Source organism: Abramis brama, assembly GCF_963993115.1.
Source record: "Abramis brama genome assembly, chromosome: 4".
Taxonomy (NCBI): Eukaryota; Metazoa; Chordata; class Actinopteri; order Cypriniformes; family Leuciscidae; genus Abramis; species Abramis brama.
In genome coordinates this window covers 58492296-58517374 of record NC_139966.1, presented here as the reverse complement: position 1 = coordinate 58517374, position 25079 = coordinate 58492296, and the positions used below count along the sequence as shown (strand labels likewise).

Genomic DNA, 25079 nt, shown 5'->3' with positions numbered 1-25079 from the left:
ATTTTTATTTATTTTAATTAACCATATATTCTATATACTACCATTAATCTGATTTTAATTTTAAAAATCAGTGCTTAAGAATACATTGAAAATGTGTATTTGAAATATAATTTAACAGTTTTTCCTCAATAAGTACACATAATTTAATTTGCTTGTTTTTGTTTGAGTAATCAATAATAAATGATGTTTTCTGTCTGCAGTCCCAAACCCTCCTCTCAACGTGTCCCTCAAAATCCTCCACCTCAGCGGATCTGACCCGCACGGGGCCGTTCTGAAGGCGTCCCACAATGCATCATTCCTCCGCAGGACACGTGACGTCCCTTCAACCGAAGAACAGGAAGGGGCGGATCCTGATGAGGTGGGCGTCACCCAAACACCCCTGAACGAGTCCGTAACCGACGGCGACAGCAGCACAACCGAACCCACACATGACAACAGCACCCAGCCTCTGTGGGTGGAGCCTATGGGAAGCCCCGCCCCCACCGAGGAGGAGGAGGAGTTCGTCAACGCAGTGCTTCCAGAGTATGAGGACTCTAACGAGCCGGGTTCAGCCATGGATGTGAACTTTGACCCCAGAGTGAGGCTGGATGTGACCTTTGACCCCAGAGTGAGGCCCAATCCGCTGTCGGTCCTGCTGGAGCTGCGCTGGTCTCCGCCGACGACACACACCTCGTTCGACGGGTTTAACGTCTACATCTACCGCGACGGTGACAATAATCTTTCTTGAATCAACAGTTAAACAGCTTCACTTTTACACTGTTAATATATATATATATATATATATATATATATATATATATATATATAGACTGTTAAGATGAATGGATGGAAAGATAGATAGTGGAAGTATTTTACGCAGCAAATATCCATAATCATTAATAGAAACACATGTATGTTTGTTTCTCATGCGTTGATCAGGAAACTGCACTGAAACGGCCACGGTTGATGAACACACACACGAGTTCTTCAGCGAACTGTCGGAACCGGGAACGTATCGGGTTCTCGTCACAACACTCAGCTCGAGCGGAGACTGTGAGGCCCGAGAGAGTTCTGCCGACACCGGGGTCACCTTCTACCTCAGTATGACCCCCGATACACACACACACACACACACACACACACCCTGATCCACACACATGCCATACAGCCTACAGAGGGTGCAGAGGTAACGAGTGCGTTCGTGTGTGTGTGTGTGTGTGTGTGCAGGTCCGCGGGGCGAGTGGATGGAGCAGCCTCAGGAGCGTCCTCAGGCGGTCAGTGTGAGGATGTTGGACTCGAGCACGGCTAGCGTCTCCTGGGCTCCGGCGACTCACAGGTACAACGGGAGCCTGATCTCAGTGCTGTCGCTCACCTGTCTGAGGCCCAGCATCAGCCAGCGCATGGAGAACACCTACTGCTCACAGGTGATGCCCGCAGTACATACTCAAGTATATAGTGTGCATGTTGTACATACTGTGCTCGTTTAAGTTTATAGTGTGCATGCTGTACATATTGTGCACATTTTTTGCAGTATAGTGTACATGCAGTATATAGTGTGCATGTACATCAATCAATACAAATGTTATCAACATCAACCAAAGCTGCATCTATTTATGTGTATTTATTATTTATTTATATTTACAAGACAAATGCATATCTTGAATTAGGACTGCATGATTTGGGGGAAAAATCTAATTGCCAGAGCAGCAGTAAACATGTGACCTGCTCTCCTGTCTCTCATAGGAGAATCTCACCAGTGACATCATCAGCAGCCTGACTCCAGGCGCCCAGTACAGAGTGGTGGTTTATCACACTAACGGGCCGCTCGTTAGTCCCGCCTCTGAACCCGTCATCATTGATATAGGTTAGTAACTGTTCTGCTCGGTTTGTAGAAGCATACTAATGTTTCTACTATATATAGTGTGCATGCTGTACATAGTGTGCTTATTTAAGTATATAGTGTGCATGCTGTACATAGTGTGCTTATTTAAGTATATAGTGTGCATGCTGTACATAGTGTGCTTATTTAAGTATATAGTGTGCATGCTGTACATAGTGTGCTCATTTTTTCATTGTGTGCTTATTTTTGCAGTATATAGTGTACATGCTGTACATAGTGTGCTTATTTTTTCATAGTGTGCTTTATTTTGCAGTATATAGTGTGCATGTTGTACATAGTGTGCTCATTTATTTAGGTATGTAGTGTGCATGCTGTACATAGTGTGCTCATTTATTTAGGTATGTAGTGTGCATGCTGTACATAGTTTGCTCAGGTTCATAGTGTGCTCATTTTTTGCAGTATAGTGTCCATGCTTTACAGTGTGCTCAAATGTTCATAGTGTGCTCATTTTTTGCAGTATATAGTGTGCATGTTGTACAAAGTGTGCTCATTTTTTCAGTGGCAGAGGTGTATAGTCCAGGGGTCAGAAAGTAAAAGTCCTGCCATATGTTTATTCCACCCATGAACTCAGCCAGCTGATCTCACTAATTAGTTCTACTCCTGGCTGGAAAACTCTGCTAATTAGCAAATCCAGGTGACTGGAACAAATCACTGAGGAGGACCTTTACTTTCTGAACCTGGACTTTACACCTCTGTTCAGTGTGCTCAGTTTTTGCAGTATGTAGTATGCATTCAGTGCTCATTTTTCAGAAAAACAATGGAATGATAGTTTAACACAGATTGGCCCATCAGGTTGAGTTTCACTGTCATGTAAGATCAGGAAGCTCCGCCTTCTGTGACTCATCTGTGCTCTGTGATTGGTTGATCAGAGCCGACGGGCGTTCGTGATCTGGTGGTTTATCCTCTCAGTCCCAGCGTCGTGATCCTCAGCTGGCAGCGCCCGTATAACGTGGCCTTCCGGAAGTACGTACTTCAGACCTTCTTCTTCAACTCGGCCACGCAGACGTCCCAGTGGACGACCTACTACGAGATCGCCGCCACCGCCTCCGTCATCGCCTCTGTGGTAAACACATGATTTATTTAGAGATTGTATGAGTTTGTTCTGCATGCATCAAAATGTCTGAAAAGCTAAACTTGAATTTCTTTCTTAAAGGTGCAGTGTGTAATATTTAGGAGGATCTGTTGACAGAAATGGAATATAATAAACATAACTATGTTTTCAGTGGTGTATAAAGACCTTACTTAATGAAGCGTTATGTGTTTATTAGCTCAGAATGAGCATTTCTCTCTACACACACCGCGGGTCCGCTTACATCCACGTTTCTACGGTGGCCCTGAATGGACAAACGCATTTCGTCACTATGTTGTTCTTCGTGTAAAGAAGCGAGCTAAAGTCAGCGAATAAAACACTGACACAATGAGGAACAAGTCACAATAATATTCGCAATAACATATCGTTTTACTGAATAATTAAGTAAACATCATAATTTATCTTTGTAAAGAAACCTCATTGTTTAACTGGCTACTCTCTGCTGTCTCAGACGACGACATCACTTCCTGTCGGCCACCGTAACTTCTGTTGGGTGCAATTCGCAACCTCACCACTAGATGCCGCTAAAAATCACACACTGCACCTTTAAATATGAGCAAAATTCGAATTATATTTGAATTCTAAAAGCCATACTTAATGTTAGAGGGGAAAAGTACTGTATTGTCTCCTTTGTCCACAAGAGGGCGCAATAAGCAAATATAAACCAAATCAAGCATCACATCTTTTATTGAAATGAAATGACATTCACTTTTTAAAGTGCATTAACTTTTGAAACAATTTTTCTTAAATAAAATATAATTTCCTTAATGTACACGCAAGGAAAATGAGGTTACAATAGTGCATAAAACTGTGTTTGTGCATCAGTGACCTGAGAAAACACTTCAACACACAGCGTAATGAACTCTAAATATCACTGTCATTCAGAAACACTCACTTCTACTCTCTACATCTACATATCGTTCATCAAAAACACCAGACGCTCTTGATCTGAGTGCTTTCTGTTGACAGTGTTTCCAGCTGATGTAACACACACACACACACACACTCAGCTCTGAACGATGTGCATGTTTGATCAAGTGTGTCGTTGCACGATTTTTGCCTCCGACGTTTGGTTTTCGTCAACAGGAAGAACCTTTTTCCGACATTTTTAACAGAACTAACAGAAACACTCCGCGTCAGTGACGTCATCATCATGTCTCACACACATCTTGACACACCAAAAATTCGGATGTGCAGGTTTTTTTTTAGAAATTCGATGAATATTCGAAATTCGTATTTTTATTTGACAGCCCTAATGTACACACAGTTTTAGTTTTATATGTGCAGGTCTGAAAAAGGTCTTTAATTTAATTTTAAAACCCTGCAGACATGATCGTTCTGCCTTTATTTAGGGTTTTGAGTCAATAATGACAGAAGTCTCGTTCCTGTAATCAGTCAGTTAACCAGTAGAGATGGGTAATTATGATGCATACTGAGTCACGGCTGAGATGTGAGAAATGATTGTAATCATATTTAATGACACGCCACAGCATCTCGCGTTCATAGCGAGACTGAGGATGAAAACAGGGTTCCAACAAGGTCAGAGTCTCTAATTAAATCAGCATGAGATCCTGCAAAGGTCAGACACTGAGATATCAGACTCACAGGAGACTCCAAATTATTCCAGCAACAACACCAGACACGGCCAAATCAATCACAAATCACAGCCAATCAGAAGAGAGTGTGGGCGGAGTCTCTGCAAACGCACTGCACTCGCAACCAAATCAATCACAAATCACAGCCAATCAGAAGAGAGTGTGGGCGGAGTCTCTGCAAACGCACTGCACTCGCAACCAAATCAATCACAAATCACAGCCAATCAGAACAGAGTGTGGGCGGAGTCTCTGCAAACGCACTGCACTCGCAACCAAATCAATCACAAATCACAGCCAATCAGAAGAGAGTGTGGGCGGAGTCTCTGCAAATGCACTGCACTCGCAACCTAATCAATCATTTTAATTTTAGTTAAAGTTTTAGTCATTTTGTTGTGTGTTTTTGTCTTTAGTTTTTCAGTATATCTGTATAGTTTTTATGAAGTTTTAGTTTATTTAGTTGTAGTTATTTTAGTACTTTAACTTAAAGCAATGAAAATAATAAATGTTGTCCTGGCAGCTAGCTGAAATAAATTAAGTTTACATTTATACACACACACACACACATATACACACACACATAAATATATATATATATATATGTATGTATGTATGTATATGTACTTTTTTACAGCCAATGTTTATTTTATTTCTATTAATTGCATGTTTTATGGGTTTAGCTTCATTTTTAGGTACCAATAACAACCCTGGAACCCTGGTAATAGAATACACTTATTTCGTTCTTGTGACCTTTCATTTAATTTCAGGATCTGAGGTGAATTGTCCATTGTCACCAATGGGTGGAGCTTGAAGGTCCAGCCCCACCTCTCTGAACATAATGGGTGGAGCTTAAAGGTCCAGCCCTGCCTCTATGTGCATAGTGGGTGGAGCTTGATGTCCAGGTCCTGCCACACCCTAACCTTACTCTATCCCTAAACCTTATTAGGTCAAGCTCCACCCATTAGATCCGGAGAGGAGGAGCTGGATGTCATTCGGTTCTGCAGTGAGCACCACTTGCTTTTATCAAGTGTCTTCATCTTTTTCTCATTTCATGAGTCGATTCTCTCGTATCCCACAGAGAGTGACGGATCTGCTGCCGGCCTGGTATTACAACTTCCGTGTGACGATGGTGACGTGGGGCGACCCGCCTCTGAGCTGCTGCGACGGCTCCACCGTGAGCTTCGTTACAGGTGCGCTGCGTCTCATCCCCTCAGTGTTGGCAAAAGTAACCACTTCGGTTCTGAAATTAAAAAAATGTGACGCTTTGAGCGCTTGTTGAGCAGAATCCTAAACACCTCTGATTGGCCGCTGTGCTCACGCACTCGTCGGATATGTCTGTGATTGGCTACAATGATCAGCGCTTCAAAAACATGTTGTAAATATACAGCAATGACGCTCTTCAGCGAGCGCTTGCACAGACACACACGCGAGCGTCTGAAAGCAGGACCGGTCCGCTGATAGACGTCTACTTGTGCTTTCAAACACTCCCGCTCACGTTTTATAAAAGTCAAGTCAAGTCACATTTATTTATATAGCACTTTTTACAACACAGAGTGTTTCAAAGCAGCTTTACAGAGATAACAGGAAAATAATGCAACAAAGTTTGTCTAGAAGAAAATAGCATCACAGTCCAGCTTAAGTAAGTTCAGTGATGTTTCACTTTTGTTGTAAAAAAGTTATTAATTTAGTTAATTTATATATATATATATATATAGCCGCTCTATACACGATGGCCAATCAGAGGTGTTTACGACTCCGCTCAACAGCGCTCAAAGCCTCACATTTTTTTAAATTTCAGTACTGAAGTCGGTACTTTTGACAACACTAGATCACCTGTCAGTAGAAATAAAGCTTTGCAAGAAACTTTTACATCTATGGAACCTTTGCATTCCACAAAAGTTTATTAATTGTACAAAAAAGTTCTAAAATGTTCTTCACACTAAAATCATTCAACAACAACAAAGGCGTAATAGGTCCCCTTTAAGAGCTGTTCACTGAGGTTCTTTTGGGAGCACATATAGTTCTTGTGTGAATGATACGAGTGTCGAGACTCCATTAATAACCTCTTGTGTCTGTCCGCCAGCTCCCGAAGCTCCTCACATCTCCTCGGTGGAATATTCCCACGGGACGCTGTACGTGCGCTGGAACTACGGGGATCTGTTCACCGATCTGTCGCACTCACGCATGTTACACTGGCAGGTGAAGGCGGAGGGACGGAAGGGCTCCCGGAGACGCTACTCCATCGACGTGAGTCCTCATCACATTAAAGCGGACATATCATGAAAATCTGACTTTCTCCATGTTTAAGTGCTATAATCAATGATGAAGATCCAGCAAAGCCTGAAACTGTTCTGTGGTTGAGCTTAGACGAGCACTGAACACTATTGACCAGAACATGTCACCGCTGTCTTATAAAGACCTCAGGAACTGTGGACACTTGTGGAGAAGTTCAACATGATGATGAGATGATCAGTGTAACTCCACAACAACTACAGAAATGTCTCCACTAACATCCAGAAGCTCTTCCTGAGTCTCTCCGTAAGGCTGCACTCGCTACTGGTGATTCTGGGATTCTGGATGAGTGAGATTGGCCTGTTCTGTTATTGCCGGAGTTTCTGAAGCTCATGTAAAGACTCCGCCCTCTTCTGGATGGAGGCGGAGCTAAAGCTCATTTGCATTTAATGGGACACCCAAGCGTTTCTGCTCACACCCAAAAAGGGGCAAATTTGACAAGCTATAATAAATGATCTGGTATTTTGAGCTGAAATTTCACACACACATTCTGGGAACACCATAGATTTATATTACATCTGGTGAAAAGGGGCATAATATGTCACCTATAAATATTCATATAACATAGGCTTCTGGAGGCACACGGGTGTCGATCATGAACAGTAAACACACACACAGTTTGTATTTTTTTGTATCTTTACTGTATTTTGGATGCAATTAATCGCAATTAATCGTCACCAAGCTCTACTAATAATATTATAGTTCTCTGTAGAATTAGTATTCTTTGCTGTTTTCTATGCAGATTTGAGTTATGACACTGTCTCTGGTCATTAAATGCTCATGATGATGTACTGTAGTCGTTTACCGCGGTCACATGAGTGTAAAACACTTCTTCTGGGTGTTATATCAGCTCTGGCTCATGAGATTCACCCTCGAGCGACGTCACTGTGCCGTTAGCCGCTAATGAATCCAATTACCAAACACACATATTTATCTAATGCACAGCCAACATTTAATTAGCGATGTCTAAATGTTTCCAGACTGAGATCTTCAGACGCCCACCAGCGACACTCAGAGAGAGAGAGAGAGAGAGAGAGAGAGAGAGAGAGAGGATTCGGTTGTGTTCATTTACACAAGCCTTTCTATTGAATTCTGTTTTATTTAGTGCTGGGCAACGATTAATCGCATCCAAAATAAAAGTTTGTGTTTACATAATGTATGTGTGTGTACTGTGTATAATCATTTTGTATAAATACACACACATGCATGTATATATTTATAGAAATATTTATAATTAAAACAAAAATTATTTATACTAATAATTTATTTATTAATATGTATATACTTTGTGTGTATACACACACACACACACACACACATATATATATATATATATATATATATATATAAAATGTATATATTTTATTTTATAAATTATATTTTGCATACAAATAACACATTTTTCTTAAATGTATACATGCATATGTGTGTGTATTTATATATACAAAATAATTATACACAGCACACACACATATATTATGTAAACACAAACTTTTATTTTGGATGCGATTAATCGTTGCCCATTATATTTCATCTGGTAATATGCAGGTAATGTTACGATCTGATTATTTCATGTCAGGTTTCCTTCCTCTCATTAAAGAGATTGAATCTGCTGAGTGTTTCAAACAAACCAATGAACATTGAATTGGTTCTTTTGCATCTTACGCCGTGTCCTGACTACACGCGACGCGCGATAAAAGGATCTTTTCCATGTTGATCGGAGTGTTTGTCCTAACCAGCCGCGACGGCGACACGCGACGATTCTAATTTAGAAACGGTTTCTATTTTTCTGCGACGTCGCGCTGGAACAACAAACACAAGTGTGGCGATGATAATCTCTTGGTGCTGTTTATGTGCTTTATTTAATGTTAAAAGCGTGTCATGTGACTCTGAATATCATTTAGTGCTCCAGATTTGAGGCTGTAAAAGCAACAATGGATAATTCACCTCAGATCTTGAAATTAAACAAATGGAAACAAGAACGTTCAAACTGTGAACAAACAAGTGTATTATTTGACAAAGATTGTTTTAGTAACTCAGCCTATGTATTTTTAATAATGTTTAAATGGTGTAATATTTTTTAATTTGATTATGCACATCCATTTTCTTGCGAGTGCCATCAAGATTACTCTCTGGTGCCGCGAGACTCCGCCCACACGCTGTTCTGATTGGCTGACTCCGCCCACACGCTGTTCTGATTGGCTGTGGGTTTTGATTGATTTTGACGCATCTCGCAGTCGCATCGCGTCTAGTGTGGACAGACAAATTATTTGTTGCTGGAAACTTATCGCATCGCGTCTGGTTAGGACACAGTGTCAGGCTCACTGAGTAACGAACACTTGATTTGGTTGATTGTTTGTGTGTAAAAGTGATTGGTGTGTGTTTCAGGTGATTCGCAACATGATGAAGGCGTCTCTGACTCTTCCTCCTGGCGATATCTATAATCTGACGGTCACTGCCTGTACCGAGAGAAGCTGCAACACGTCTACGCCTCACATCATGAAGCTCGGTCAGTGACCCTGAACCCACACTGCAAACAAATGAGCTTCTTCCTCAGCAGTTCTGTCATGTTTTCCAGCACAAATATCTTTTATGCTATTTTAAAGGTTTCTAATGTTGTTTTTGGAGTCTGCTACAACAGGACAAATGTCAAAAAACACTAATTTTCTCGTAAAATCCACTGCGGCATCAGCTCTTTTCTCTCAGGGCCCTATTTTAACGTCTGTGGCATTCTACGCTCAAGTGTGTGTCCGAATCCACTTTTGTTAGTTTAACGACGGGTAAAATGGTCGGTGCTCCCGGCGCATGGTCTAAAAGTGTCATCTCTATTCTCTTAATAATAATGGGTGTGTTTTGTCTGTATTCTCTTAATGAGTAATTTGTGTGTTTTGGGCGTAATGGGCAATAAACCAGTCAGAGTCTCGTCTCCCATTCCCTTTAAAATCCAGTTGCGCCCGCGCCATAGCGGATTCGCTGTTTACATGGAGGAATTAACAAGCGGAAAGACTGAACGCTAGCGATGAAACGGATCTGCTCGTGTGTGAGGTTATAGCTGTGTGTGTGTGTGTGTGTGTGTGTGTGTGTGTGAGAGGTTAAAGCGCACGATCAGACCATCTACAGGACAAGCCGGATTCCACCATATGTTTATGTACACAATAATAATCTTTTACATTGTAATCCTTTTATTTTTAATATTTGGCATGTTTGTGTTCTGCGTGTCCCTGTGTGTGTGTGTAATAAGCAGAGTGTGTGTGTGTGTAATAAGCAGAGTGTGTGTGTGTGTTGTGTAATAAGCAGAGTGTGTGTGTGTAATAAGCAGAGCGTATGAGCGTTGTGGACCCGCCTATAGGCTCATATTACTAACACGCTCTTTACATAACAAAAACAATATTACGCCATTGCCTTTAGAGCAGCTTCAGTTGGTCAACGGCTCAGTGTATTTCAGTTCCTCAAAACAGCAGCGCTCCATCACTGCGCCTGAACACACACTCGTCCTCACACCAGCAGCGCTCCATCACTGCGCCTGAACACACACTCGTCCTCACACCAGCAGCGCTCCATCACTGCGCCTGAACACACACTCGTCCTCACACCAGCAGCGCTCCATCACTGCGCCTGAACACACACTCGTCCTCACACCAGCAGCGCTCCATCACTGCGCCTGAACACACACTCGTCCTCACACCAGCAGCGCTCCATCACTGCGCCTGAACACACACTCGTCCTCACACCAGCAGCTCATGGGACACAGATGAGCGCTAATGCATTCGCTATTTAAACAACGCGGCGCAGGACGTGAAAATGAAAACTGCAGTGTTTGAGGGCGGAGCTAAGATACGCTGTTCAGCCAATCAGGACCAGAGGCGGGGATTATGCAAATTAGTTACATTTGAGACTGGAATTACTGTCGACTCGTTTCAGGAATTACTGTCTTTCTTTTAGGAGACAATGACTATTTATTTGCACTTTGATTTTTTTAAACTTTGCAGAGCTTTTATCTTCACAAACAGCTCTATTACACTCTGCATGAAAGGGAATATCTGAATATATCTGCCATAATAGGGCAGTTTAAGTTTATTTTTATGACTCTATTGTCAGATATTTGTTCTTGTTTTAAGCTCAAACTCACTTCATTTTGATGCATTTTTCACGTCTTAATATCTTCAGTCATTTTGCTTCTCCAGTAACTGCACAGATATTTGACTGAGTAGAAGCATTAGTTTGCACTGCTGAGAGTGTGTTTTCTGCCTCTAATAATAACTTATTTGACTGTGACTTCCTGTGCAAAACAGGCCAGAATTGATGTGGCTGTTTGTTTCGTCTTCCCTTTTTACCTCATTTTTTTAAACTGTGTCCTTAGAGGAACTAGTAAGTTAGACATTGGGCTCTTTTACGAACAGAACCGGCTCCTCCGAGGTCTCTGTACGCGGTGAACGCCAGCGACACGACGATCACGCTGATCTGGACCGAGGAGGGCGTCGTGGACTTCTACCAGATCGCATGCAGACCGCTGGGAAACGCCAGAGAACGCACAGTAAGATCTTCACATCTCATACACACTTTAAACTAGGGCTGTACATATTCAATACACATCACGATACTGAACTTACAATATGATATTATCGCGATACTCCAAGACATTTGATAAAAGGTTAACAGAAAATGTCCTGTTGATTAAAATGCTAAATTTGATATACATTGTGTGTGTAAATGAATAGTCTTGGACTTGGTGCTGAAAACCCAATGAACAATAGAGACACCAGAATAACAATATTCATGATTCTGAAGCTGAAAATACTGAATTATTGTAGATGAATATGTTTCACTGACTAGATATATTTAAAATAATGTATAGGCCACTTTTACTGGTAACATCAGACATTTGGCATTATCAGGACCCACAAATATGCATTATTATACATCATATTAAACATTATATAGTAGTTTAATGTAGTACTGACACTGAAACTCTAAAAAACGTGCATTTTTTCACACACATGCTTTTTTATATTGCGATAGAGAGTGACACGATATATTGTTACACCCCTACTTTATGCAGCAGAATTCATTCTTTCAGTAACACTTTAGCATAAGGTTTCATTTCATTTTCATTTTATTCAGTCTTATATAGCACAGTTTAATGCAACACGGGTTGCCCGAAGAAGAACAGTGAATACATAATGCTAAAAATACACATAAAACAGACACAGATGCACTTGAAACCCTTCATGAGTGTTTCTCACATAGCGTTTAACATGTGATTTTAGCCTAAATTTGAAAGCAATTATAGATTATAGACATTTGTTAACTTATGACTCTGATTAATAAATGCTATTTTATTATTGTGAGCTAATGTTAACCAGTGGAGCCTCAGTGTAGAGGTTATGCACTGACGTCACTGAGGGCAGAAGAGCTGAGAGCGACTGAGTTTAACAGGAGAAACTGAGAAAACGCCAGAAAACAAATGATTATCAGTTTAAACTAAAGCTCGGACTCGACATAGTGTTGCTTAAAACTCACCAAAGATCCAGTGATCGTGGATATTGACATGAAACAGGAATCGTGTTTCCTGATGTTTATATGAGCCTGATTTCCACGCTGGAGAAAAACATAAAGCAAATTTGCCTGTGAACGCTTTATATAAATACAATATAGGTCTAAATCCACGTGAACACTTATATCAGTGTTATATATATCATCATATCGTCCAGCACTAAAATTTGTATAGTTTTTTGTCAGAAACATCCAATTATGCAGAAAATACGATATTTAAATCAATTCTCATGTATTTTCAAAAGCTGCATGTTTATGACAGTTACTTTAAAATCAGAATTACCATGAAAGAGATTCACTCGTGTGTGTGTGTGTGTGTGTGTGTGTGTGTGTGTGTGTGCAGAAGGTCCGCGAGCCGCTGGTCACCGGCGCTCATGTCGTGACGGTCTCGGGTCTTCAAGCGTCCACCGTCTACAACTGCACCGTGATGAGCATCAGCTTCAACAGCGCCAGTGAACCGGCACACATCACCGTCAGCACGTCAGGTGAAGAAGAGCTCACCGTCATCATCCTCACTGCACCCTTACGCTACAAACATACATGGGAATATACTGCGATTATATTACATAATACATTTCCATATATGTGACCCTGGATCACGTCACCAGTCACGAGTCACACGGGTTTATCTGTGGCAATAGCCAATAATACATTGTATGGGTCAAAATTATCCATTTTTCTTTTATGCCAAAAATCATTAGAATATTAAGTAAAGATCATGTTCCATGAAGATATTTTGTAAATATATAAAAATGTATTTTTGTGAGTGAATGCAGCACAATCGCCAACATAAATGAACAACTTTAAAGGAGATTTTCTCAATTTTTAGATTTTTTTGCTCCCTCAGATTCCAGATTTACAATAGTCGTATCTCAGCCAAATATTGTCCTATCCTAACAAACCACACGTCAAGTCAAGTCATCTTTATTTATATAGCGCTTAATGTAGATTGTTTCAAAGCAGCTTTACAGAGATAAACGTATAATTTAGGGCAACAGAGATTGTTTTGGCTTTATAGCGGTTCTTTAATAAAGTTATTTTGCAGCTAAAGTTAGTTTTGATTGATTCGCTTCCGTCGCAACGATCATTTGTTATTAAATTAGGGGCCGCTAAGACGACACCATTCTCTCTACACAGACTTTAAACGCGATCCTGTGAGAAACGCTGATGGCGTTCACATGCGCATTAAGAACTGGCTCTATAGTTATGTGTGTTTGGATATATGTGCGCAGGTTTGTAATTCCCTACAGACCAAGCCTAATCAAAGTACTGGACTTTCCTTATAAATTTGATACAGAATTTTATTTTATTTTGTCACTTCGGGGTAGATACGCGAAACGAATTTCCCGACGACGCTTTATCTGTAGAGTGGTAAAGGGATCCTCCATAGGGAGAGACTAGTTGGCACTTCAGCACTGCGTTGTCATCGGGTCCAGGCGAAGGGCCTTCATCAGATCTGGATACGGCCTGGATCCGGCAGGCTGCGGGAAAACCTCGGGATAAACAAAGACACTAAAATTAGCGTAGATGCCATTCTTCTTATGATGTAACGAGTACATCAGGATTTATGGGAAGTGTTCCCGGTTCAGGCTGACCTAATCTATGCAGCCTAACATTGAACTATAGAAGTCTATAATGTATTATGTGAATGCTAGGACAAAGAGATGTGTCTTTAGTCTAGCTCTGAACTGACAGAGTGTGTCTGCTTCCCGGACAATGGTAGGAAGACTGTTCCAGAGTTTTGGTGCTAAATAGGAGAAGGATCTACTGCCAGCAGTCGATTTAGAGACTCTAGGTATTATTAACTGGCCGGAGTTTTGAGATCGCAATAGACGTGAAGGACTATAATGCGTTAAGACCTCGCTCAAGCACTGCGGAGCTAAACCATTTAGTGCTTTGTTAGTAATCAGCAATATTTTAAAATGTATGCGATGTTTAATAGGGAGCCAGTGCAGTGTTGACAGAACCGGGCTAATATGGTCATACTTCCTGGTTCTGGTAAGAACTCGAGCTGCTGCGTTTTGGACCAGCTGTAGTTTGTTTATTAAGCGTGCAGGGCAACCACCCAGTAGAGCATTACAGTAATCTAGCCTTGAGGTCATGAACGCATGGACTAATTGTCCCGCATTTGTCATTGAGAGCATATGGCGTAATTTAGATATATTTTTAAGATGGAAAAATGCGGTTTTACAGATACTAGACGCGTGACTTTCAAATGAAAGAAAGTCACATCAATGGAAAGCTTATTTATTCCGGTAACATATACATCTCAATTTATACAACTTGTGACTGGTTTTGTGGTCCAGGGTCACATACGGGAAACTAGTGCTAATGTTTTTCAATATACTGCAATACGTATATGCATTGACCATGTATGGCTATATATTAATACAAATAAAATATTTACAAATGAAGACAAAAATAGCATTAGATGTAATATTCACAAAGTTTTATCCTTTATTGTGTACATATATTGCACTTACATGTTCCCATATAAATGTTATGTATGTTCACACATATGTATATACACACACTTTCACTGAATGAGTTACAACAGATTTCTAGTTCCCAGCATGCCTTGCTGCAGGGTGTCCATTAAAAAGTGATAGAGGACACCTAGTAAAGGAGTTCTGGTGAAACTGACTGTTTACCGTTCGAAATTAATAAATAAATGCGCTGGCTACATCAGCTGTGAGTAACCATAGCAACAGGCAGTAAACTGAAGGTTATTGTTTGTAAAAACTTTAGATTTCGATTGTAAAACTAATTAAAATATAAACTAATATTTTAAAAATGTGTTATTTGGCAAGTGACCATGGTATAAGCGGGTTAATGCCCTTCGAGGTGTCCATTATCAGGTGTATAAATGGACTTCGGCGGAGGCAATAGATGGACCTCCGCTGCGCGTCGGACGGTTCACGCCTCGCCGTCGTCCATTAATACCTGACAATGGACACCTCGTCGGGCATTAACCCTTACATATCATTTAATATATTGAGAAATATATTTTCTTTTCGTGAGGGCAGGCAGAACCAGTGTGTTCATGGCAGGGGTGTGTGTGTGTTTGCAGTGCGCGAGATGAACCCGAGTGTGGCGGCCATCTCTGCGCTGGCGGTCCTCAGTGTTCTCCTCATCAGTCTCCTGGTGCTGTTCCTGCTGGTGTTACGCAAGAAACACATGGAGCTGAGCCGGTGAGAAACTCAAACCAGCAAAACCATCATAACCACTGACTCGCGTCAGCACAATCACTTCTGCCGTCTGCGGTTCATCAGCTGATGCGTTTACCAGGAAGTGTCATGAAGGATCATTATTAGATACAGTTACATGCAGCTACATAATCTGATAATAATCTAATTAATCTTTAGATAATTCATTTAATATAGTCTAATATATATACAGTGCAATGCATAAGTGAATACACCCATGCTAAAGTTGACTAAAAAGAGGAATAAAAAATCATATTTTGGAAATTGAACTTAATGCCTTAATTTAAAAAATTAGGAAAAATCCAACCTTTAAGGACACCAATTTTCTTTGTGAATGAATAATGTATCGTAAATAAATAAATGTTCTTCCTTAAAATACATGGTGCATAAGTGAGTACACCCCTATGTTAAATTCCCATAGAGGCAGGCAGATTTTTATTTTTAAGTATTTTTTTATATTTTTTTTTAGGATACTATGCATCCTGATAAAGTTCCCTTGGCCTTTGGAATTAAAATAGCCCCACATCATCACATAGCCTTCACCATACCTAGAGATTGGCATGGGGTACTTTCCATAAGATCATCTCTCAATGCAAATCAAACTAGCTTTTAGGCTAACTGAAATAAACCCATGCCAATCTCTAGGTAATAGGGGTGTACTCACTTATGCACCATGTATTTTAAGGAAGAACATTTATTTATTTACGATACATTATTCATTCACAAAGAAAATTGGTGTCCTTAAAGGTTGGATTTTTCCTAATTTTTTAAATTAAGGCATTAAGTTCAATTTCCAAAATATGATTTTTTATTCCTCTTTTTAGTCAACTTTAGCATGGGTGTATTAACTTATGCATTGCACTGTATATTAGTATATATACTAATATATATATATATTCATTGGGTTCAGTATATATTAATATATATATATATATATATATATATATATATATATATATATATATATATTTATATATTTTTTTAAATTTATTTATATATATATATATATATATATATATAAAAAAAAGTTGGATATATAATAATATATAAACTATTTACTATATATATAAACTATTTACTAGTTTATAATATACTAAAAATACTAGTTATATATACTAAAACTATATTTTTTATATATATATATATATATATATATATATATTTATACAAATACAAAAAGTTGGATATATAATCATAAACTCATCAATATTCAGCATGTGTCTGACGTCTGTGTTTGATTTCAGGGATTGCGGCGCTGAAACCTTCGTCAACTTCGCCTCGTTCGAGCGGGACGGGAAGATGCCGTATAACTGGTATGAGCTCGTGCGTTTCTCTGTCAGTCACACACTGTCACACAGTCGATTATCAGTGGCACTCGCACAGACAGACAGGAAGTGACATCATCACTCTCGGTGAAACTCACACACACACACACATGATTAATATAAGAGCTTAAAGAGGGTCAGTAAAGGCAGATTTTGGGCTGTTAATAAAGTCAAACGTTTTTTCTGTCACTATTTCCTGCTGAGATGTTTAGTCCTTCAGAGGATCTTCCTCAGACTCGTGACGCAACGGCAACACCACGGTTTCATATTTTAATTTGCAGAATAAAAACTGACCTTAGAAAAGCACAATGATTTTACACAAAACTGGTGCTGGGCAACGATTAATCGCATCCAAAATAAAAGTTTGTGTTTACATAATAAATGTGTGTAATGTGTATATTTATTTAGTACATATAAATACACACATATGCATGTATATATTTAAGAAAAATGTGTTATTTATATATAAAATATTTATATTTATATATAATAAATTATGCATAAATATATATACAGTATATACATGCAAATATTTCTTAAATATATACATGCATGTGTGTGTTTATATATACAAAATAATTATACACAGCACACACACATATATTATGTAAACACAAACTTTTATTTTGGATGTGATTAATCATTGCCCAGCCCTAAAAACTACATTTTAGGCCAAGATATTAAGTCTTTATTTATCCAAATTAAGTGAGTTTTTGTTTATAAGAACAAATTTCTGCCAATGGGGTCAGACATTTTTTTCCCCTTGAAATAAGATTATTTTTCTGATCTCATTGGTAGATATTTAGTTTTTTAAGCAAACACTGATACATTTTTCAAAAACAAGACTTAAAGGGGTCATGACATGGATATTTACATGGAGTTAACTTATAATGTCAATAAATTATATATATATATGCAAATTATCGATTAATTCATTAATCATTAGTTGATTGACCTTATCGATCGATTAACGATTAACTGATAAGTGGCTATTTTCCTGAGAATGTAAATTTCTCAAGGTATCAATAGTGTCTTTAACATAAAAAGCAAAATATTGCTTATATACTGAATAAAAATGCATGTTATATTGCTCAATTGATGTTTTATTGTAACAGTTGGGATACGGTACAGATAATGGCATTTATGTAGTTTTAACATAAATTATGCACAGAAAATTAAAGTACATAAAAAATAATTGTGCACTGGCTCACCTGTTGCATGTGAAACATTAAGCAACATAAAATAAATTTTAAATAAAAATCTATATGGGTACATATAGAGCCTACACTATATTAAGCCTACATATAATAATCTATCTGGTAAACTACTTGTATGAAAAACTTGAAACATTAGCAGCAGCACTGATAATCCCCCTTGGTCTGAGAAAGGTAACAGTAAGATTACGAGACCTGGAAACTTCAAATATAGACCTGAACTTAAATCATCCCTGAGGAAGGTGACAGTAAAAATAGCTTTTCTGTGGTCACATACTCGCCTTCCCACCACAGCAGCGACTGTAGGCTGTGAAAGACGAGACTTCCTCCCTGCAACACGGCTGCAAGTTATGAAGGTGGTATCTTAGCGAACTCGTAGAGCTGTTGTACTTAATCGTAGTACCGCAGAGTTTACATTGGGCGTCTATGTCATCATTAATTAATTTGAAATGCTCCCACACTCCACTCCGTTTTGACCGCCTCATGTTTGGTTTCTTTTTTGCCGCCTCAAGTTTGTGTCGGGTCTCTCGCCGCCCGCGAGAATCTCGTGTCACGTTCGCAATGTTCAATTAGCCGACAATTAATTTAATTTAATCGAGTAAATTCTTGTCGACAATTAATCGATAATCGATTAACCGTTTACATCCCTAATATATATATATATTATTTTCTAACTTTCATTATGACCCTCCGTCTGAAATGATCAGTTTTTAAGGCGTGTCAGTAAACGCCCACTGTTATGATTGGCTAACGTGTCAGTAAACGCCCACTGTTATGATTGTCTAACGTGTCAGTAAACACCCACTGTTATGATTGGCTAACGTGTCAGTAAACGCCCACTGTTATGATTGGCTAACGTGTCAGTAAACGCCCACTGTTATGATTGGCTAACGTGTCAGTAAACGCCCACTGTTATGTCAGTAAACGCCCACTGTTATGATTGGCTAACGTGTCAGTAAACGCCCACTGTTATGATTGGCTAACGTGTCAGTAAACGCCCACTGTTATGATTGGCTAACGTGTCAGTAAACACCCACTGTTATGATTGGCTAACGTGTCAGTAAACGCCCACTGTTATGTCAGTAAACGCCCACTGTTATGATTGGCTAACGTGTCAGTAAACGCCCACTGTTATGATTGGCTAACGTGTCAGTAAACACCCACTGTTATGATTGGCTAACGTGTCAGTAAACACCCACTGTTATGATTGGCTAACGTGTCAGTAAACGGCCACTGTTATGATTGGCTAACGTGTCAGTAAACGCCCACTGGTATGATTGGCTAACGTGTCAGTAAACGGCCACTGTTATGATTGGCTAACGTGTCAGTAAACACCCACTGTTATGATTGGCTAACGTCACTGCATTGTATCAACGCCCACTGTTATGTCAGTAAACGCCCACTGTTATGATTGGCTAACGTGTCAGTAAACGCCCACTGTTATGATTGGCTAACGTCACTGCATTGTATCAACGCCCACTGTTATGTCAGTAAACGCCCACTGTTATGATTGGCTAACGTGTCAGTAAACGCCCACTGTTATGATTGGCTAACGTGTCAGTAAACGCCCACTGTTATGATTGGCTAACGTGTCAGTAAACGCCCACTGTTATGATTGGCTAACGTGTCAGTAAACACCCACTGTTATGATTGGCTAACGTCACTGCATTGTATCAACGCCCACTGTTATGTCAGTAAACGCCCACTGTTATGATTGGCTAACGTGTCAGTAAACGCCCACTGTTATGATTGGCTAACGTGTCAGTAAACGCCCACTGTTATGATTGGCTAACGTGTCAGTAAACGCCCACTGGTATGATTGGCTAACGTGTCAGTAAACGCCCACTGTTATGATTGGCTAACGTGTCAGTAAACGCCCACTGTTATGATTGGCTAACGTGTCAGTAAACGCCCACTGTTATGATTGGCTAACGTGTCAGTAAACGCCCACTGTTATGATTGGCTAACGTGTCAGTAAACGCCCACTGTTATGATTGGCTAACGTGTCAGTAAACGCCCACTGTTATGATTGGCTAACGTGTCAGTAAACGCCCACTGTTATGATTGGCTAACGTGTCAGTAAACGCCCACTGGTATGATTGGCTAACGTGTCAGTAAACGCCCACTGTTATGATTGGCTAACGTCACTGCATTGTATCAACGCCCACTCATTATTGCACGAGTAAGTGTGTAAACCATCCGCTTGTTTCTGATGCTGGGATCTCGGGCTAAATGATACTGAAGAAAAATGCAATTTGCGATACGATAATGCTTAAAGTGTGTAAAATAAAAAAATTATCTTTAAAATATATTAAAAATTATATAACCTACATACGTGTTTACACATTCTTACACATACACATTCTTTTTGACCAGAAAACATCCCTACAGCTTCTGCCAGTGAACATCAGTGTTTTACTGTAGCGTAAGAAGTGTTATTCTAACATCAGTGTAAACCACAGGGTTCAGGGTTCAGGTTATCCTACATTAGGGACAGAAACTGAATAATCAAATGTAAAAATAAAACTCTGCTTAGTTTTCACTGTATGAATTAAATATATCCTGATTCTTATTAAAGCTACTAAAGTTATTCAGCCGAGAGCAGCGAGTGATTCTCTCTCGTCTTTTGTTCATGACCCCAGTTATTACAAGCCGTTGTGATATGCATATCGCGATATATACATTAGCTTATTTTGATAATTTTTTTTGATATTTTGATAATTTCTATATCTGTAGTCTGTACAGAGACTCCTCTCTTCCTTTTGTCCTGTCGTCGACAGTCTTTATAATCTGAACACACACTGTACTGTATCAGTGTATCAGCGTCAGTCATTATAATCTGAACACACACTGTATACTGTATCAGTGTAGACAGCTTCAGTCTTCATAATGGCTTCTGTTTGCTTCTGATGCAATGAAGGCAAATGACAGTCGTTAAGCGACTGAACGACTAGTGGGTGGGGCCTATTGCACAAGTGGGTGGGGCCTATGCTGCAGTGATGTATTACTATTGGCCGATGTCTTGCTCTGGAGCATATGCTCGGGCATATGCAAATGTGTTCGACCATGTGACGCAACAGATCCCACAATATCCATATATATAAGGCATTTTTGGAGCTTGATTAAATAAATATTTATAATGAGGCTTTTAATATGAATTAAATTATGTTTATAATGAGGAAGTTTTAAGCTCTGACACTTGCAGGATGTTTCGCAAGACCCCCAAAACACCTACAAAGACCTCGAATATGTCAAAAGATCACGGTAAATCTGATTTCTCATGTCGCGACCCCTTTAATTTCTTCAGTCGTTTTGCTTCTTCTCCAGTAAATGTGTCTTGATTTACGAATGTTCAGATATTTGTGCTGGAAAACGAGACAGAAACTCTGAGGAAGAAGCTCTAGGCTTTAATATGGTGCGTCGCATCAGTTATGATTGAGTCGCACGTGAGTGTGTTTTCTGTTGTGCGTCTGTGAATATCCAGCTGAGACGATCAGATGATTTCTGTCAAGTCACACACACACACACACACACACGCGCGCGCCGATGACACTGACTGCATGAAGCGTTCATTAACCTGTCGAACACTAATGAAATATGCTCAATCATCTGTGTGTGTGTCACTATTACTAATGGAGCATCATGTTTTGTCCCCAACTTTTTGCCCTTGGTCTTTTTTTATGTCTTTTGCTTTTCTGTTTTGTTGAAACGGCTTCAGGCGCAGGAGTCTCTTTGCGTTCCTCACGCTTCTGCCATCCTGCCTTTGGACTGACTATCTTTTGGCCTTTTATATTAATCCGTGGTAAGTATCGGCACGGCCGACGCTGAGCTCTGGAGACTCAAACACACACACACACACACACACTGTAGACTGACTGTAGATACAGACTGAGCTCCTGATTCTGTGTCTGACTCCAGCATGACACTAACGCTCTGCATGACGTCTCTCTCTCACACACACACACACACACACACACACACTGTAGCCCGACAGTTTCACGTCCTGCATGTTTGCTCTAGTTCCTCTGTTCTGTGTTGAACTGAATGCAGTTTTTCTCCTTTTCTATTCCTTTGATTTCCTAGAGGAATGTTCCAGGTTTGATACGAGCTGAGCTCTGGTGACAGCTGTCAATCACCACAGGAAATAATAACAGTAATGCACTTATGATGGAAGTCTACGGGGAAAGATTTACAGTTATAAGAGATATAATGGAGAAATGCTATTATTTATAAAATTATATATGCATATTTGAATACGATTGTTTAAAAATATAAACAAAAAAGTAAAATGATTAAATGTCCATGAATGATTCAAAACACTGTATAATCACAATTAAACACGAGTTAAAATCGTATGGAAGGCTATAGAAAAAAGCTAATAATTATGACATTTTATATTTAATATATTTCATTTGAATAAAATTTAAAAGTAAAAAAAATAATATACAATAAAATATATTTGATGTAATGTCTATTTTAATATAATCAAATAAAATGTAGGTAAATTATAAAATGCTAAAAAAAATAGTTTTGAAACTATATATATATATATTATATATAAAATCATTTTTATAAATTCTAAAATACTCACTGTTTTGAAAATATATATAAATTATATATATATGTATATATTATATAATTTGAATTAAATTATAAAAGTTAAAAACAATATATAAAAGAAAATCTATATAAAATAAATATGTATATAAATTATAAAATAGAAAATACAGTTTTTAAATATATAAATAATATTATTATAAAAATGTAAAACAAATACACACTGTAAACAAATTAAATAAAATGTGTATAAATGTATATCTATTTAATATACATTTATATAAATTATTTAGAAAAATTAATACTGTTTAAAAAATAATAATAACTGTCATTAAACATTATAATATGTGATCAGATCTCTTACTAATCATGTCTATCTAAAGTCCTCTCAGAGTTTTCTGTGAATGAGTGTGTGTGGTTCAGGACGCCAGCGCTGAAGCTCGAGAACCTGGAAATGCATGTTTAGTTTGTAGGATTCAGATCTTCAGGAGTTTGATCTGTTGTGTGTGTGTGTGTGTGTGTGTGTGTGTGTGTGTGTGTGTGTTGATCTCAGTTCACTGACGCTTCTGTGTGTGTTTGACCTGCAGGAGCAAAACTGCACTGAAGAAGAGGAAACTAACCAGGTAATACTGGAGTAAACCCATCCTGTGTGTGTGTGTGTGTGTGTGTGTGTGTTGTGCTTTATTTAGTGCAGACTCGTATTAAAGAGCCTCGTTCTGACTGCATGTCAGGGTTCGTACAGATGGTTTTTTTTTTCAAGGACTACAATCAGAGATCTCATTTATCCAACAATATCTTTCGTTATTATCTTTTAAATTCTAAAAAAGGTAAATAAAAATAAACCAATAAAACAGAATGGTAGAAATAAAGTGCAGCACAAGCAATGACTGCGGTGACTTTAACCACTGAAAGGATGCGATGATAAAGATATCGCTTTCTTTATTCAAACTGAGTTTTTCTCTCATGAATATATGATTGACTTGAAGAATAAATGATGTATCATATACTCGGATCTTTATTATCAATATCACACTCACAGCCGTGTGAAACGCCTCTATATCAGACGGACTGAGGCGTTCATTTTGTGTGAAAAGATCGTTTTATCAATAAAATGTAAAATAAATTTCCCATATATTGTCTTTCAATAATTCAAGCACTTTTCAAGAACTTCTTCATAAATATGACTGTTTTCAAGGGTGTTCCAGGAGTAAACTTTCCAAAAGTCAGACTGAAGCACTTTAAGCACGTGTGTGTGTGTGTGTGAGCCTGTTCTGATGATGTGTGTGTCTTCAGTCCAGTTCAGCTCAGTGATTTCGACGCCTACATCAAAGACATGAGCAAGGATTCGGCGTACAAGTTCTCTCTGCAGTTTGAGGTAACAGAACACATGAAGGACACGCGTGTTTCTGTGTCAGGCCTGTGTGTGTGTGTGTGTGTGTGTGTGTGACTGCTGTGTTTCATCCATCAGGAGCTGAAGAGTGTCGGTCTCGATCTGTCTCATGAAGCTGCTGATCTGCCCGTCAACAGACCCAAGAACCGCTACACCAACATCCTGCCCTGTGAGTGGCCGGCCTGAAAGCCCCGCCCACTGTAGTCATAGCAACACTGCTCTCACTGGCTACGGCTAAGTTGAATAATCAAAACAACCAGATGAAAACATTCAAAAACTTTGATTTGTGAAAAGAAAAACTGTTGGAGGAATAATCTAATCCTCCTATGAATAATTTTAATGATATTGTTGAGTCAATTTCAATGTTTCATTTTAAAACTATTTAATTATAACTAAATTATAATAATTAAAGTATAAAATATCATATATTTACTAGTGCTGTCAAATCAATTAATCGCATCTAACAAAAGTTTGTTCGTATTTAATATATGTATATACACACACACAAACTCTCACACACACTCACTCACACACACTCACTCTCACACAAACACACTCACTCTCACACACAAACTCACTCACTCTCACACAAACTCTCACACACACACACTCACACACTCACTCTCACACACAAACTCACTCTCACACACACACACTCACTCTCACACACACTCACTCACTCTCACACACACACACACTCACTCTCACACACACAAACTCACTCACTCTCACACACACACACACACTCACTCACTCTCACACACACTCACTCACTCTCACACACACTCACTCTTCACACACAAACACACTCACTCACACTCACTCTCACACACACTCACTCACTCTCACACAAACTCACACACACACACTCACTCACTCTCACACACAAACTCACTCTCACACACTCACTCACACGCTTGCTCACTCACTCTCTCACACACACACACACTCTCTCTCACAAACAAACTCACTCACTCTCAC

At 39.1% G+C, this 25079-nt stretch overlaps 1 protein-coding gene across 2 annotated transcripts in view; it reads left to right on the top strand.

Annotated features, from left to right (window-relative positions):
* The window catches only part of ptpro (protein tyrosine phosphatase receptor type O), a 58645-nt gene that overhangs the window by 23689 nt on the left and 9877 nt on the right, over positions 1-25079 (top strand). The window contains exons 5-20 of one of the 2 annotated variants that reach the window (XM_084111017.1): positions 201-707; positions 919-1080; positions 1207-1403; positions 1723-1843; positions 2749-2942; positions 5640-5751; positions 6645-6808; positions 9242-9362; positions 11254-11387; positions 12750-12891; positions 15477-15597; positions 16857-16925; positions 21870-21953; positions 23296-23331; positions 24002-24083; positions 24177-24267. In XM_084111017.1, the coding sequence (XP_083967143.1) occupies positions 201-707; positions 919-1080; positions 1207-1403; positions 1723-1843; positions 2749-2942; positions 5640-5751; positions 6645-6808; positions 9242-9362; positions 11254-11387; positions 12750-12891; positions 15477-15597; positions 16857-16925; positions 21870-21953; positions 23296-23331; positions 24002-24083; positions 24177-24267 (2337 nt within the window). The remainder of the gene's footprint in view (positions 1-200; positions 708-918; positions 1081-1206; positions 1404-1722; positions 1844-2748; positions 2943-5639; positions 5752-6644; positions 6809-9241; positions 9363-11253; positions 11388-12749; positions 12892-15476; positions 15598-16856; positions 16926-21869; positions 21954-23295; positions 23332-24001; positions 24084-24176; positions 24268-25079) is intronic. The other variant, XM_084111018.1, reaches the window with a different exon arrangement.